The 15,641-nt window shown below is 43.8% G+C and overlaps 1 protein-coding gene across 1 annotated transcript in view; it reads right to left on the bottom strand.

The window, feature by feature from the left end:
- Positions 1-15,641, bottom strand: part of LOC122559893 (piezo-type mechanosensitive ion channel component 2-like) — a gene marked incomplete at its 5' end in the record, with an annotated part of 241,404 nt that overhangs the window by 57,645 nt on the left and 168,118 nt on the right. The window contains 3 exons of the mRNA XM_043710001.1: positions 948-1,080; positions 3,948-4,128; positions 14,034-14,222. Coding sequence (XP_043565936.1) covers positions 948-1,080; positions 3,948-4,128; positions 14,034-14,222 — 503 coding nt within the window. The remainder of the gene's footprint in view (positions 1-947; positions 1,081-3,947; positions 4,129-14,033; positions 14,223-15,641) is intronic.

Genomic DNA, 15,641 nt, shown 5'->3' with positions numbered 1-15,641 from the left:
CTCATAAGTTGTGGATAGTGCCGAAGGATGTTGTAGGTTACAGAGGGATATAGATAAGCTGCACAGCTGGGCTGAGACGTGGCAAATGGAGTTTAATGTGGAAAAGTGTGTGGTGATTCACTTTGGAAGGAGTAACAGGAATGCAGATTATTGAGCTAATGGTAAAGACTCTTGGTAGTGTAGATGAGCAGAGAGATCTCGATGTCCATGTACATAGATCCCTGAAAGTTGCCATCCTGATTGATAGGGTTGTTAAGAAGGAATATGGTGTGTTAGCTTTTATTGGTAGAGGTATTGATTTTGGAACCATGAAGTCATGCTGCAACTGTACAAAACTCTGGTGTTGCCGCACTTGTCATATTGCATACAGTTCTGGTCACCGCATTATAGGAAGGATGTGGAAGCTTTGCAAAAGGTTCAGAGGAGATTTACTCAGATGTTGCCGTGTATAGAAGAAAGGTTTTATGAGGAAAGGCTGAGGGACTTGAGGCTGTTTTCGTTAGAGAGAAGAAGGTCGAGAGGTGACTTCATTGAGACATACAAGATAATCAGGGGGTTAGATAGGGTGGACAGTGAGAGCCTTTTTCCTCAGATGGCGATGGCTAGCATGAGGGGACATAACTTTAAATTGAGGGGTAACATATATAAGACAGATGTCAGAGATAGTTGCTTTACTCAGAGAGTAGTAGCTGCATGGAACACACTGCCTGCAACAGCAGTAAACGCACCAACTTTAAGGGCATTTAAATGGTCATTGGATAGGCATATGGACGAGAATGGAATAGTCTATGTTAGATGGACTTCAGATTGTTGCACCGACCTGTGAAACCATCGAGGGCTGAAGGGCCTGTACTGCCCTGTAATGTTATGTATAATAATACCCATGAGATCAAAGTGTCACCGAGTATCTTCAGTTTTGCTTCATATCAGAGAAAAATGTTTCTTACATGACAGTGATGTATCTTTTCGCCATCTGTGCCTTTTCTCTGATCTGCTCCTTGACAGTTTCTCTGAATCGTTTCCCCGCTTTTGGGGATTCCCTTTTCTTTTTTCTGGATCTCTTTGGAGCTTTTACTCTTTCTGAGGAGAAAGGCAGGTAGAATGAACTGCATTACACAGACAGCCATAAGTTAATATTCTGAGTGTTCTCTCACTACAACTGTGAGGAATAGGCGTATCAGTAGACTGTTAGGCCTGTCCATCACCCCATGTGGTCAAACCAGACTTTCTGCCTCATATTTCCCAAGAGAACACAGAGCCATAGAGAGTCATACAGCATAGAAACAGGTCCTCGGGCCCAGCACATCTGTGTTGACAAACAAACACCAACCTACACTAATCCCATGTACCCGCACATGGTCCATTGTACTCCATGCCCTGGCATTTTAAGTACTCAGTCAGATCCTTCTTAAATGCTGAGAGTTCCTGCCTCCACCACCTCTCAGGCAACATATATTTCTACCACCCTCTGGGCGAAAACATCTTCCCTCAGATTTCCTCTCAACCACTTACTCCACAGCTTGAACTTATACCTGTCTGCTGTGGGGGTAAAGATTCTCACAATTCACTCTGCCTATGCCTCTCATAATTCTGTATATCTCAGTCAGATTGACCCCTCAGCCTCATCTGCTCCAAGGAAAACAAACCCAGCCTATCTGGTCTCTGTTCAGAACTGAAATTTTTCATCCCAGGCAATATCCTGGTGAACCTCCTCTGCATCCTGTCTAGTGCTATCACGTCCTTCCAATAGTGTGATGACCAGAACTTTACATCGTATTCCATTTGTGGCCCAACCAATGTTTCACAAAGTTGTTTCTGTATTCTGTGCCCTAGCTAATGAAGGCAAGCATCCTGTATGCCTTCTTCACCACCATGTAGATAGGTCTCCAAACGAATCATCCAATATGCTCACACGCATGGAAACACACATACGCGCCCAAGCACACTCTCACCCACCCACCCTCCCTCCCTTCTGAGGTTAAAGAGCTCGAACGATTCACAGGCCTATGAGGGAGTACATTTATCCTCATCTCAGTCCTTATCCTGAGCCTGTGTCCCATGTTTCAGATCCTTGGTGGAGTGGGAGGGGGAGTTGAAGTGTTGAGCCACAGGGTGGTTGGGTTGGTTGGTCCGGGTGTCCCAGAGGTGTTCTCTGAAACGCTCCGCAAGTAGGCGGCCTTTCTCCCCAATATAGAGGAGGCCACATCGGGTGCAGAGGATGCAATAGATGATGTGTGTGGAGGTGCAGGTGAATCTGTGGCGGATATGGAAGTTTCCTTTGGGGCCTTGGAGGGAGGTGAGGGGGGAGGTGTGGGCGCAAGTCTTGCACCTCCTGCGGTTGCAGGGGAAGGTGCCGGGAGTGGAGGTTGGGTCCAATAAAACTTGGACCCAACCAGGACAACCAGTACCTACAACACATCCGAAGCCTCCAGCAACAGAATTCACCTCTGGGACACCTGGACCAACCAACCCAACCACCCTGTGGCTCAACAATTCAACTCCCCCTCCCACTCCACCAAGGATATGCAGGGAAGGCAAGCATCCCGTATGCCTTCTTCACCACCATGTAGATAGATCTCCCAACGAATCATCCAATATGCTCACACGCATGGAAACACACACACGCGCCCAAGCACACTCTCACCCACCCACCCTCCCTCCCTTCTGGGGTTAAAGAGCTCGAATGATTCACATGCCTATGAGGGAGTACATTTTTCCTTATCTCGGTCCTTATCCTCAGTCCCATATTTCAGAAACCACTTACTATTTATCCTAGTCCAGCCCATTCAAAATCTTGTGAATTTCGTAAGACCAACTCTCATTCTTCCAAAGTGCAGAGACTATGGAACCAATTTACTCAGCCCCTCATTATAGAAGATCTTGTGCAATGCCTTCCTATTCCACAAAGGAAAGAAAGAAGCTGTTCAGCTGCCTGCACTGTCATTCTATAAAACCAAACCCGCTTGATGCTACAGATCTCATTTCCACACTTTCGCTCTATTCTCAGTCTTACTCAAGAAAATATATTAACCTCAGTCTTAAACTCCAATTGTTCTCAGTTATTCTAAATAAACACACACCTTCGTATTTTTCAAGTGCAGTCACAATCATAAAAAAACACAACTGTCAATGGGGTACCATAAGATCCCAGAAACAGTAACTGATACAAATCATTATTGAATTTGTGTTATTGATGCTGGTTGAAGCGTGAGTGTTGGCTCAGACACTGAGGGAATACCAAGCTGTGCCTTGGCACAGAATAAAGCTCGGGCACCTGGATAAGTGTGTGCACGTGTTTCCCCCTGTGTGCGCTTCTTTGTGCAAATGTGTTTCTATGAGTGAGTTTCTATGTGTGTGCGTTTCTGTGAGTGTTTCTCGGTGTGAATATTTCCACACATGTGTGGGCATTTCCATTCATGTGCTTCTGTGCGTGTAAGTTTCATTGTGTGCTTTCCTGTGTTTGTATTCGCAGGTGAGCATTTGTGTGAATGTGCATGTGTTTCCATGTATGCATCCATGACTGTGCATGTTTTGGTACATGCATATTTTCACACATGAGAATGTTTCCACACATGCTTCTATTCATGCATAGGAGTATGTTTCCGTGCATGTGTGTGCTTCCGTGCCTCTGAGTGTTTTCATGCGTGCTTCCATGTGCATGCATGTTTCCATGTGGAGCATGCTTCTATGCATGTGTGTTTGTATGTGCACGCCTGTTTCCATGGGTGTTTTCCTTGCATGTGTTTCCGTATTTCCATGTGAGTGTATGTTTCCATGTGTGCATGTCTTTGCATGTGTTTTTGCCCAAGTTTTCCATGTTTGTTTCGGTGCGCAGGTGCTTTTTATTTGGCTGGGTGAGTTGTCATTTTGTGCTAAGCATTAACCTGAATACTCTTAGCTTCCTTGGTTTGATTCTTCCCTTCTTTTCCGCACACTCACTGTCTTACCTGATGATTGCCTGGAACTGTTTTTCCTGTCTGGGCCCTGTTCAGTGTCCTGCAAGCTCACTGTTTGCTTGCTCTCTTTGCCCTCCTGTGTCTCTCCCAGGTTCTGATGGTCCCTTTGTTTGTGCATCTTCTCAAAATGCTGCTCCTTCACTGCATCATGGGAATCCCACAGACCATGGCACTGTCACAGAATGTGGAAAATATGTTAATTAAGTGCTTAAAAAATGTACTTCAGGATTATATCTTGCAATGTAAGATCTGAATTTCCCTTGTTAACTGGAACTTCTTTGGCTGTACTTCAAGAGTCAAGTGTTTCTTTTACGAGGGCTCCTTTCTCATTTTCACTGAGCCCTTCATTAAGTGATGCTGTCACAATGTCTTCTGTATTTGTGTTGATTTATAAGGACTACAGATATTTTATTTGGAAATATAAGCTAGAAAATTGCTGTTTGGAATCTTAGTTTTAACAACTCCAGGGAAATGTGGGGTTGTGTTGTGTTGGATTTGATACTTTCATGGGACACACTGGGCAGAAAGTTCTTTGATTTTAAAAACTGTCCAGCAACAGCTTTTGGGTCAACTTTATGCTGCAGATTTGACAGAGAACTGAGAAAAGAGGGCAGTGGGCTGACCCCCAAAAGTCCACAAACAAGCCAGGTCTCTCTCTTTCCCTCTGTGAATGGAAAATGAATAATGCTCAAAGATTCTGAAATAAAGGGATTCCTAACTCAAGTGCAAGACTCAGGACTAACTGACTGGCCACCAAGTTAAGGATTGTCACAGCTGACAACAACATGATACTGTTATCAAAAACCAAAAAAAAATGAACTGTGGGAGAGTCATCCCATTTCTTCCTGTAGTTTGGACTCTAAATCCACAGACCTATAATTCCCACCAAGATACTCCTGCAAACTCACTGTGTCTTCCTTGTTCATCCAATTTCTGAATGAATGGGTGAGTGTTTGGATTTAAAGACGAGGTAGTTTGATGTTGCATTTTGATAATTAACAATCTGTTTTAGCCACCTGTTAAAGGATGAGCTTGTTACAATAAATACATTTTTGCTTTCTTGTTTATGGATTAAACCTGGTGTGAATGTTAGACAGTGGTCACCGTCAGGCATTGCCAATTTAATGAGAGGGATGGTTTGTGATGACGTGTGGTATAGTGAGATTTAATTTCCAACACTCTCTTCCTATTAGGGTCATGACAACCAGTGGGCTATCTGGACTCATATACAAATGGAATTAGCATTATTCATCAATATCACAATTAATTATCAACTCTCCATTAAACTTCCAGCCAGAACACAAAGGCTAAACAGTAATGTTCTAGACACCACAGTATTTAAATTGGTATGCGATAACAGGGATAAGAATTTTTTTTCAAAATAACTGAAATGCAGATACACTTCTACACACAAGAAGCCATCAGCCTGGAACACCTTTTGCAGCCTGGTGAGGTCACATCTATATGATTACATTACACATAAGCAAAGCTGGATCAGTTAAGGTCCAACCCTATTTATGGCATCTCAGATCCAAATCCCAGATTTATACTTAACAATTCATAGCCATTATATTTTTAATATAATTTCTATCAATTTCATCTGTACCAAATGTAATAGGTCCTGAACATAGAACATAGAACATAGAACATAGAACAATCCAGCACAGAACAGGCCCTTCGGCCCACGATGTTGTGCCGAACATAAGTCCTAGCTTAAGCACCCATCCATGTACCTATCCAATTGCCGCTTAAAGGTCACCAAAGATTCTGACTCTGCCACTCCCACAGGCAGCGCATTCCATGCCCCCACCACTCTCTGGGTAAAGAACCCACCCCTGACAACCTCCCCTATACCTTCCACCCTTCACCGTAAATTTATGTCCCCTTGTAACACTCGGTTGTGCCCGGGGAAAAAGTTTCTGACTGTCTACTCTATCTATTCCTCTGATCATCTTATAAACCTCTATCAAGTCACCCCTCATCCTTCGCCGTTCCAACGAGAAAAAGTCTAGCACTCTCAACCTATCCTCGTACGACCTATTCTCCATTCCAGGCAACATCCTGGTAAATCTCCTCTGCACCCCCTCCAAAGCTTCCACATCTTTCCTAAAGTGAAGCGACCAGAACTGCACACAGTACTCAAAATGTGGCCTAACCAAAGTCCTGTACAGCTGCAACATCACTTCACGACTCTTGAATTCAATCCCTCTGCTAATGAACGATAATACTCCATAGGCCTTCTTACAAACTCTATCCACCTGAGTGGCAACCTTCAAAGATCTATGTACATAGACCCCAAGATCCCTCTGTTCCTCCACCTGACCAAGAACCCTACCATTAACCCTGTATTCCACATTCTTATTGTGTTAAGTATCTGGTCAGTGTTTCTTTGTTAAACTAATTCTATCAGGTTGACTGGGGAGTTAGCATAGTTCATTAAATCATTAACATTTGTATTGACCCTAGGATAATTATAAAAAAGGAAGGCTTGGGTTTGGTATCGAAGTCCTGAACTGTGAAAAGGCTACTTTTACTATAATAACCAGGGAAAGAGTGGAGCCCATTCAGGACAATCGAGGCAATCTGTGTGTGGACATGGAAGGTCTGGGAAAAGTTCTCAAAAAATATTTTGCATTTGTCTTCACAATGGAAAAGGACAACACATGTATAGACATCAGGGTGGAGGACTGTGAAATGTTGGAAGAAATTAGCGTATAGAGAGAGGAGATACTACCAGATTTCATTGCCCTAAAAGTGGATTAACCTGCAGGCTCAGGTGAGATGTATCCCAGGCTGTTGAGGGAGGCAAGGGAGAAGATATTAAGGGCACTGCCAGTAAATTTCAAACCCTCTCTGGTCACAAGTGGAACACTCTCAACATTGTCCGTTATAAAAGCAAAAGGAAGGGACAGACCAGGAAATTACAGGCCAGTCCGCCTATCCTTATGATGGGGAAGTTATCAGAAAGAATGCTAAAAGATTGAAAATATATATACTTGGAGAAATACAGATTAATCAGGGATAATCATCATAGGTTTGTTAAAGGAATATTCTGTTTGAGAAATTTGATTTAATTATTTGAGGAGGTAGCCAGGAGTGTTGATGATGGTATTGCATTTGATGTGATCAACATGGATTTTAGTAAAGCTTTTGATGAGATCGCTCATGGTAGTCTGGTCAAGTAAGTAAGAGCACGTAGATTCCAAGACAAAATGGCATGCGGGATCTAAAATTGCCTGAGAGACAGGAAGCAGTGGGTGATGTCGAGGCATATTTCTGTGACTAGAAGTCTTTTTCCATGAGATTCTACAGAAAGTTGATTCCTGTTCACTTACTAATTGTGTTCTATAATAATGATTTGGACGTAAGTGTGATGGTGTGATCAAGAAGTTCACCTTGCAGACAATACAAACATAGGAAAGGTGGTAATAGTGAGGTGGATCACCATGAATTGCGGAGGATATTGACAGGCTGGTCAGTTGGTCAGAGACATGGCAAATAAAATTCAACCTAGAAAAGTGTGAGGTAATGTATTTGAGACAAATCAATGGATTGAACCATGAATGGTAGAACCCCGGAAAATACTGAAGATCAGAGGCACCTTGATGTTTATACCCACAAATCCCTGCAGGACAGATAGGTAAGCTGATTAAGAAGGAATATGAGATCCTTGCTTTTATAAGTCAAGGCACAGATTTCAAGAGCAGGGAGGTATGCTGGAACAGTATAAAAGTGCTGACTGGGCCACCGTTGGAGAGTGCAGTTCCTGTCAGCACAATATAGGAAGAGTGTGATTGCACTAGCGAGAGTGCAGAGGAGATTTACCAAGATGCTGCATGGATTGGAAGGTCTGAGCTAAGAGGAAAGATTGGAAGGCTGAGGCTGTGTTCCTCAGAGCAGCAAATGTTGAGAGGGGACCAGATAATGTCTGTAAGATTATGAAGGGCATAGATAGCGTGGATAGGAAGGCACTTTTTTCATTTGTAGAAGGGTCAAATAATCATGAGGAATAGATTTAAGATAAGAGGTGGAGGGCTAAGAGGACAATTGAGGAGAATTTTATTTTTCACTGAGAAGGATGGGGGTCTGGAACTCACTGCCTAGAAGAGTGGTTGAGTCAGGAATTCTTGTAACATTTGGACTGCATTTAGGTATTCACTTGCATTGCAATCGCCTGCAGGGATATGGACCAAGAGCTGGAAAATGGGATTAGGGTAATCAAACCTTTGTTGACCTGTATGGAGTTGATAGACCGTTGATACATGAGATACCAAGAGCAAGATTTTGGGTTTGAATTATGACCCTAAAGATTGGCTACCTATCTTGATTTGGCCTTCAAAAAATGACCAGAAGCAGAGGATGGTGTTTGTAAATTGATATGCTATCAATGTCGTGAAATAATACCAACACCACCTCCCACTCTCAAACACCCCTCCACGACCTGATTACAGAGGAGGAAGTGCTGGATGTCTTGAAATGGTTAAAGGTGGATAAATCCCCAGGATCTGATCAGGTGTACCCAAGAACTCTGTGGGAAGCTAGAGAAGTGATTGCTGGGCCTCTTGCTGAGATATTTGTACTACCTCCAAAGGCAGATCCCCCTCGAACTGCCTTTCTGCAGCCGTTATACCATTTCTAATTAGCAACGCCACACCCCCTCCTTTTTTACCACCCTCCCTAATCTTACTGAAACATCTGTAACCAGGAACCTCCAACAACCATTCCTGTCCCTCTTCTATCCACGTTTCCGTGATGGCCACAACATCGTAGTCCCAGCTCTATATGCAGCTCTAAACTAGACACTCCACATGCATCTATATAGAGCATATGGAGTGCAGTGGTTCACCACCACCTTTCCCATGGCAATTAGGAATGGGCAATAATTGCTCCACATGCTCTATATGCAGCTCTAAACTAGACACTCCACATGCATTTGCAAGGAGGGAATTACCTCAGTAATTTGAAATTCTCCACTGGTGAGCTGAGTATTCCTTCATTAACAGGTTTGAAACTGTTTCATTGATTCATACAGTGCAGAAAAGGCTCTTTGGCTGAAAGACTCAGCACTGACATAACTACCACTAAAGACACATGAATCCTAATTTCCTGCATTTGTCCCATATTCCGGAATATTAGCATACTTCAAATGCTCATCCGAATAGCTTTTAAATGTTGGAAGGTTTCTGATCTCCACTAAGCACCCAGGCAATGCGTTCCAGATTCCCACCACCCGCTGAGTGAATACGATTTTTCCCAAATTCGCTCGGAATTTCCTGCCCCTTACCCTAAAACGATGGCTGTCCTTGTTTCAGGCCTGCTGATTGTCCCCACCTCACTCTGGGCTCTCATTGACTGATCTCTCATGAACTACAGGAAGAGCTGCTGTCCACTCGATCGCTCCATACCCCTGCACTTCCTGTTTTCTTTCTTTGCAAAGTCTTTCATGGCCCACATACATCTTGCAGCTCCCTTCTCCCCCAGAGCCCACTAAAAGCCTCACTTTTAAAATTTACTTATGAGATATGGGTGTAACTGACCAGATCAGCAATTATTGCCCATTCCTAATTGCCGTGGGAAAAGTGGTGGTGAACCACTGCACTCCATATTACTATTTCCCCCAAAGCTTCCGACACCCTCCTATAACCTTCTACCAAAGCTTTCCCCTCCCACCCTCCTCTCTCTGGCTGATGGCCCTATCCAGAACCCAGCAGACAGAACTCCCCTATCCAGAACCCGGCAGACAGAACTCCCCTATCCAGAACGTGACAGACAGAACTCCCCTATCCAGAAACCGGCAGATAGAATTCCCCTATCCAGAACCCAGCAAACAGAACTCCCCTATCCAGAACCCGGCAGATAGAACTCCCCTATACTGAACCCAGCAGACAGAACTCCCCTATCCAGAACACAGCAGACAGAACTCCCCTATCCAGAACCCGGCAGACAGAACTCCCCTATCCAGAACCCGGCAGACAGAACTCCCCTATCCAGAACGTGACAGATAGAACTCCCCTATCCAGAACCCAGCAGACAGAACCCCTCTATCCAGAACACAGCAGACAGAACTCCCCTATCCAGAACCCAGCAGACAGAACTCCCCTATCCAGAACCCAGCAGATAGAACTCCCCTATCCAGCCAAAGGCCTTTCTAACTTTGGATAAATGCCAGCCTGTCAAAGGCTCCACATCCTGGCCAATGGCAGCCTACCCACCAGCTCTCAGTGACTCCTCCTCCTTCCCCATCCACGCCTCAGAATCTGATGGGAGAAGAAATGAATTGTTGTGAGTTTAGTGTTTTGTTCGTCATCGAGGAGTTACTGACCTCCTCTTTAAAAATGGCACTTTTGTGGTTTGAGAGTGGAGGCCTGTTAGAACCCTCACTGATTTTTCACTGTGTATATTTGTCAATCTTTTATGCATTTTGAATTGTGAGCTCGAACTGACTTGTAACTTTGGAATAGCTTGTGGTAAAAGGAAAACAATGGAGCAAACAAGCTTGGGTTGTTACAGTTGGCTGTGGGCCATATCCTTTTAGAAATTGGGGTCCCTTCGAAACTGATGATTTCTCTAACATTTCTTGCACTGCAGTAATTCTCATGTAACCTGTCACAATTTCTAATAACAATGACAAATCAAAGACTTCATAAACCTCACAACCTTCTACATTCCATTGACTAATCATTGAGGAACTATCTGTATCCCATTATCAATGCAATGTTCCAAAAAATAACAGTTTGTTCACAAAAAGAATGAAAACTAACTCTGAGATAACTAACTTAGGGCAGCACGGTGGCTCAGTGGTTAGCACTGCTGCCTCACAGCACAACGGACCCACGTTTGATTCCACCCTCGGGTGCCTGTCTGTGTGGAGTTTGCACATTCTCCCCATGTCTGCATGGGTTTCCTGCAGATATTCTGGTTTCCTTCCACAGTCTCTCCACGTTCAGGTTAAGTAGATTGGTCATGCTTAATTGCCCAAAGTGTTCAGGGATTAGATTATATTCCCTACAGTGTGGAAACAGATCCTTCGGCTTGACAAGTCCACAGCGACCCTCCGAAGAGTAATCCACCGAGACCCATTTCCCTCTGTTTAATGCACTGAACACTATGGGCCAATTCACCTGACCTGCACATCTTTGGACTGTGGGAGGAAACCGGAGCACCCGGAGGAAACCCACGCAGACACGGGGAGAACGTGCAAACTCCACACAGTCAGTCGCCCGAGGCTGGAATTGAACCCAGGTTGCTAGCACTGTGAGGCAGCAGTGCTAACCACTGAGCCACCGTGCCATCCCAAATGTATAAGTTAGATGCGTTAGCCATAGAAAATGCAGGGCTATAGGGAAAGGGTAGTAGGGTGGGTCTGGGTTCTTTGCTCTTCAGAGGCTTGGTGTGGACTTGCTAATGGCCTGTTTCCACATTGTAGAGATTCTGAGATGAAGATGGGAGACTGGGGAATGGTTATCCTGATGTTATGAGTAATTTGATCACTAGCATGGCTAAATGTTTATTGGCTAAAAAGATTCAGAAAAGTGACAGACACAGTGTACATTGCTAGCATCACCAAGTGGTCATGGTCAAAGGGCAGTCCTCATCAGGCACCCCATTCCTCTTCAGGGAGTGATCTTCTTTAGGTGGAAGATGGTCCAGATGAGATTGAGGAAAGTTCAGGGAAGGGTTTTGTAACATTTTGGCTAGAGAGCAGGAAGCTGCCTTTACAACTTTAATGAGATTGATACACTCCATGCCAACTGCCTGTTCATCCTCTGGCATCAACGAACCATCCTCAATCATCATGGTTAAAAATCACACAACACCAGGTTATACAACGATTGTGTATTCAAACAATTGTGTACTCCACAACCACCTGATGAAGGAGTTGCGCTCTGAAAGCTAGTGCTTCCAATTAAACCTGTTGGACTATAACCTGGTGTTGTGTGATTTTCAACTTTGCACACCCCCCGTCCAACACACCAGCATCTCCAAATCATGTCAATCATCATGGGTTGTATACTCCATATTGTGCCACATATAATTAACAAATTTCTTCACAAACTCAATGAACTAACTGAACATTTATCACAAAACCTAACAACCCTTAAGTTTGAGGGGGCAGGTTAACTTGAGGTTGAAATAATCCACTAAAGAAAGACTTGACAAGGCAACATTGCAACTCAATGAGAAAATGTTCAAACCTGAATTGGACTGTAGCTTTGAATTATTTTTCAAAAAAACTTGTTTAAATAGATCAAAACAATTTCAGCAGCAAATAGGAGGTGAAGTGAATGTTATGGGTTGGGTAGTTGGCATCGTGAAACGTTAGCAACTGAGTTCAGCAGGTGATAGGGAAGGCAATTGGAGTGTTGGCTTTTATTTCAGAGAAAATGGAGTATGAAGGGAGAGAATGTTTTCAAAGATCAGTTGTCACTCTGTGGACATCATCGTGTCATCAAAGCTAAAAACCAAAAGGGCAGTGAGAATTAATTCCTTCCCCCCCCCTTGTGGTCTGGACTTCAATCTACAGAATTTATTTTTCCCTGTCCATATTTTTCTGCTCTAATATCTGTGAATGAATGTGTACATGATTGAGGTTATAAAGGGGGTATAGTTTAAGTTGCATAATACAAGTGAGTATTGCATTTTTGCCATTTATTAAAGAGTAAGTTTTTCTCCAATAGTTATTTTCCTGTTAATTATAGAATCCCCACAGTGTGGAAGCAGGCCATTCGGCCCATTGAGTCTACTCCAACCCTCCAAAGAGCATCTCACCCAGATCTATCGCTCTACCCTAACCATGTAACCCTTGCATTTCCCATGGCTAATCCGCCAAGCCTACACATCCCTGGACACTATGGGAAATGTAACATGGCTAATCCATCTATCCTGCATGTCTTTGGACCAGAGCACTCGGAGGAAACCCACAGAGACACGGGGAGAATGTGCTAACTCCCCACAGTCACCTGAGGGTGGAATTGATCCCAGATCCCTGGTGCAGTGAGAAGCAATGCTAATCACTGTGCTGCCTCGAGTGAATTACTTCTGTCTTGCATAAGAGTCATTTAGGAAAACTGACCACGTTGTTAGTTTAATTGAGTGATTACACATTTGTGACACCTGGTGGGACTAGATTATCGACACATTCTTCCTGACTGAAACAAGGCTCATGTGTGGCTTAGAACCCAGTGACCAACTCGACAACAGTATCAATGGAGCCAAATCCCACACAATGGTTGTTGGTAACGCTGTGGGACTGAAACAATTTTACGAGTCTTTAAAGGCTAAGTTACTGTTATGCTGTGGCCTAGCCTGCACTCTAGATTCAGACAGGGAAGGGTAATTCAGCATGTAGAGTTCCGGAGAGTGACAAAACTCGAGTGACTGAAAATCTACTTCCCACCAGGGCCATGCGAACCTAATGTTTCAGCTCATATCAGCCGGCATACAATAACAGTCTAGATTAGAGTGGTGCTGGAAAAGCGCAGCAGGTCAGGCAGCCTCTGAGGAGCAGGAAAATCGACGTTATGGGCAAAAGCCCTGATGAAGGGCTTTCGCCCGAAACGTCAATTTTCCTTATCCTCGGATACTGCCTGACCTGCTGCGCTTTTCCAGCACCACTCTAATCTAGATTCTGATTTCCAACATCTGCAGTCCTCACTTTTGCCCAGCATACAATAACAGGCTAGGGAGCTCCTGTGACACAGTGGTAGTCTCCCAACTCTGGGCCAGGAGGCTATGGCTGAAGTCCTTCCTGCTCCAGAGGTGAGCCATATTACCTCTGACCAGAAAATAAACTACAATAACAGCCTAATAAAAACAGCAAGTGCTGGAGAAACTGGTTTGGCAGCATCTATGGTGACTCAAACAAAGGTTAATGTTTCAAGTCCCAATGACTTCCTCAGAGCTCAGTATCAGAGAAACCCCCTCTTTCCTCAACACATTTAACCTTGGAGTCTGTGCCCCCATTCTAAATCCCAGGAGACTCACTTTCCACACATGTGTATTAAATGCAATATTTTAAAACAATAGGTAAACGAGTGCTCCAATAAATGAAGAGGTTTGATAGATCTGCACAATTACCTTGAGGATTGACCTATGTAGGAACAGAGCAAGCAACTGGATAAGGTCATAGTGCACATAACCATCTTTTTTCTCAATGCCAATGATGTTGGGAAGGTAGAATGGCTGATTAAAGTAATACATTCGATAGGAGGTGCTGGTCCACGGGAAGAATCCAAATTGAAAGCAGTACTTTACAACAACAGTGATCTGTAGAGAGAGGAACAAGACTGAATAATATTTGATGCATTGTAGAGGGCCAGTGCTTTGTCCCTTAGTGGGAAATGGCAATGACCAATGAAAGCTTCAGAAAGTGAAGGACAATTGCACTCGCTATGGAGATCTGAGGTAACCTGGTACAGATTTACCAATCAATAAATAGCAATTATACCACTCAATGTACCTATAAGAATTAATAAGAATGGCAGCAGTAATGAAGGAATCGTGTGAGGCAGTCTAAATGCTAAATAACAGAAATGGCTTCTTGCTGCAGCACTGGCACACTCACTATGATGATGGACAGTCACACAACAAGATGACCCAGCGCGTGCTGTTTTGGGTAAGAAAGTCAAACATTTTATTTTGTAGAAATCTAATTTTGTTTGTAGTTGGTTTTTAATTGGAATCTAGAGTTTAAATTCCCAGCTTAAGAAAGGCTTTAAACAAGGTTCCCGGGGAAGAAGCAGCTTGAAGTGGTTTCTCATTGTGTGGGTCAGTCCTTTTGCCTTCAGAACATGTAAATGCAGCTGCTTGAAGCATATAAGATTCTGACCAGGTGGATGCTTTGAGGATATTCCCTCATGTGAGGGAACCTAAGCGAGGGGGCACTGTTTAAAAATCAGGAGTCGTCCCTTTAAAACAGAGATGAAGTGAACATTTTTTCTTTTCAAGGGTACTGAACTCTCTTCCTGAAACAGGATGGAAGCAGAGACTTTGAGATTTTCAAAGTAGAATTAGGTATTGAACTGAATTGAATTGAATTGAATTTATTGTCACATGTGCCGAGGCACAGTGAAAAACTTTGCCTTGTGAGCAATACAGACTGGCCACAGAGTTAATTAGCATAGATAAGTAAACAATCTGTAAACAGCAGCAAAAACAAAAACACAGGTACAGGTGAATGTTAAGAGTTTGAGAGCCCATTCAGTATTCTTACAACAGTTGGGTAGAAACTGTTACAAAACCGGCTGGTGCGTGTGTTCAGGCTTCTGTACCTTCTCCCTGATGGAAGAGGTTGTAGAAAAACACAATCAGGGTGGGATGGATCTTTGAGAATGCTGGTGGCCTTTCCTTGACAACGGGCCTGGGAGATGGGAGGTTGGCCTTTGTGATTGTCCGGGCTGAGTTCACCACTCTCAGAAACTGTCTCCGATCTTGAATGGTACGGCTGCCATACCAGGTAGTGATACATCCAGACAGAATGCTCTCAATGGCGCACCTCATAGAGTCATAGAGATGTACACCATGGAAACAGACCCTTCGGTCCAACCCGTCCATGCCGACCAGATATCCCAACCCAATCTAGTTCCACCTGCCAGCATCCGGCCCATATCCCTCCAAACCCTTCCTATTCATATACCCATCCAAATGCCTCTTAAATGTTGCAATTGTACCAGCCTCCACCACTTC

Source organism: Chiloscyllium plagiosum, chromosome 20 (genome assembly GCF_004010195.1).
Source record: "Chiloscyllium plagiosum isolate BGI_BamShark_2017 chromosome 20, ASM401019v2, whole genome shotgun sequence".
NCBI classification, from domain to species: Eukaryota; Metazoa; Chordata; class Chondrichthyes; order Orectolobiformes; family Hemiscylliidae; genus Chiloscyllium; species Chiloscyllium plagiosum.
This window is presented reverse-complemented; position numbering and strand designations above follow the sequence as displayed.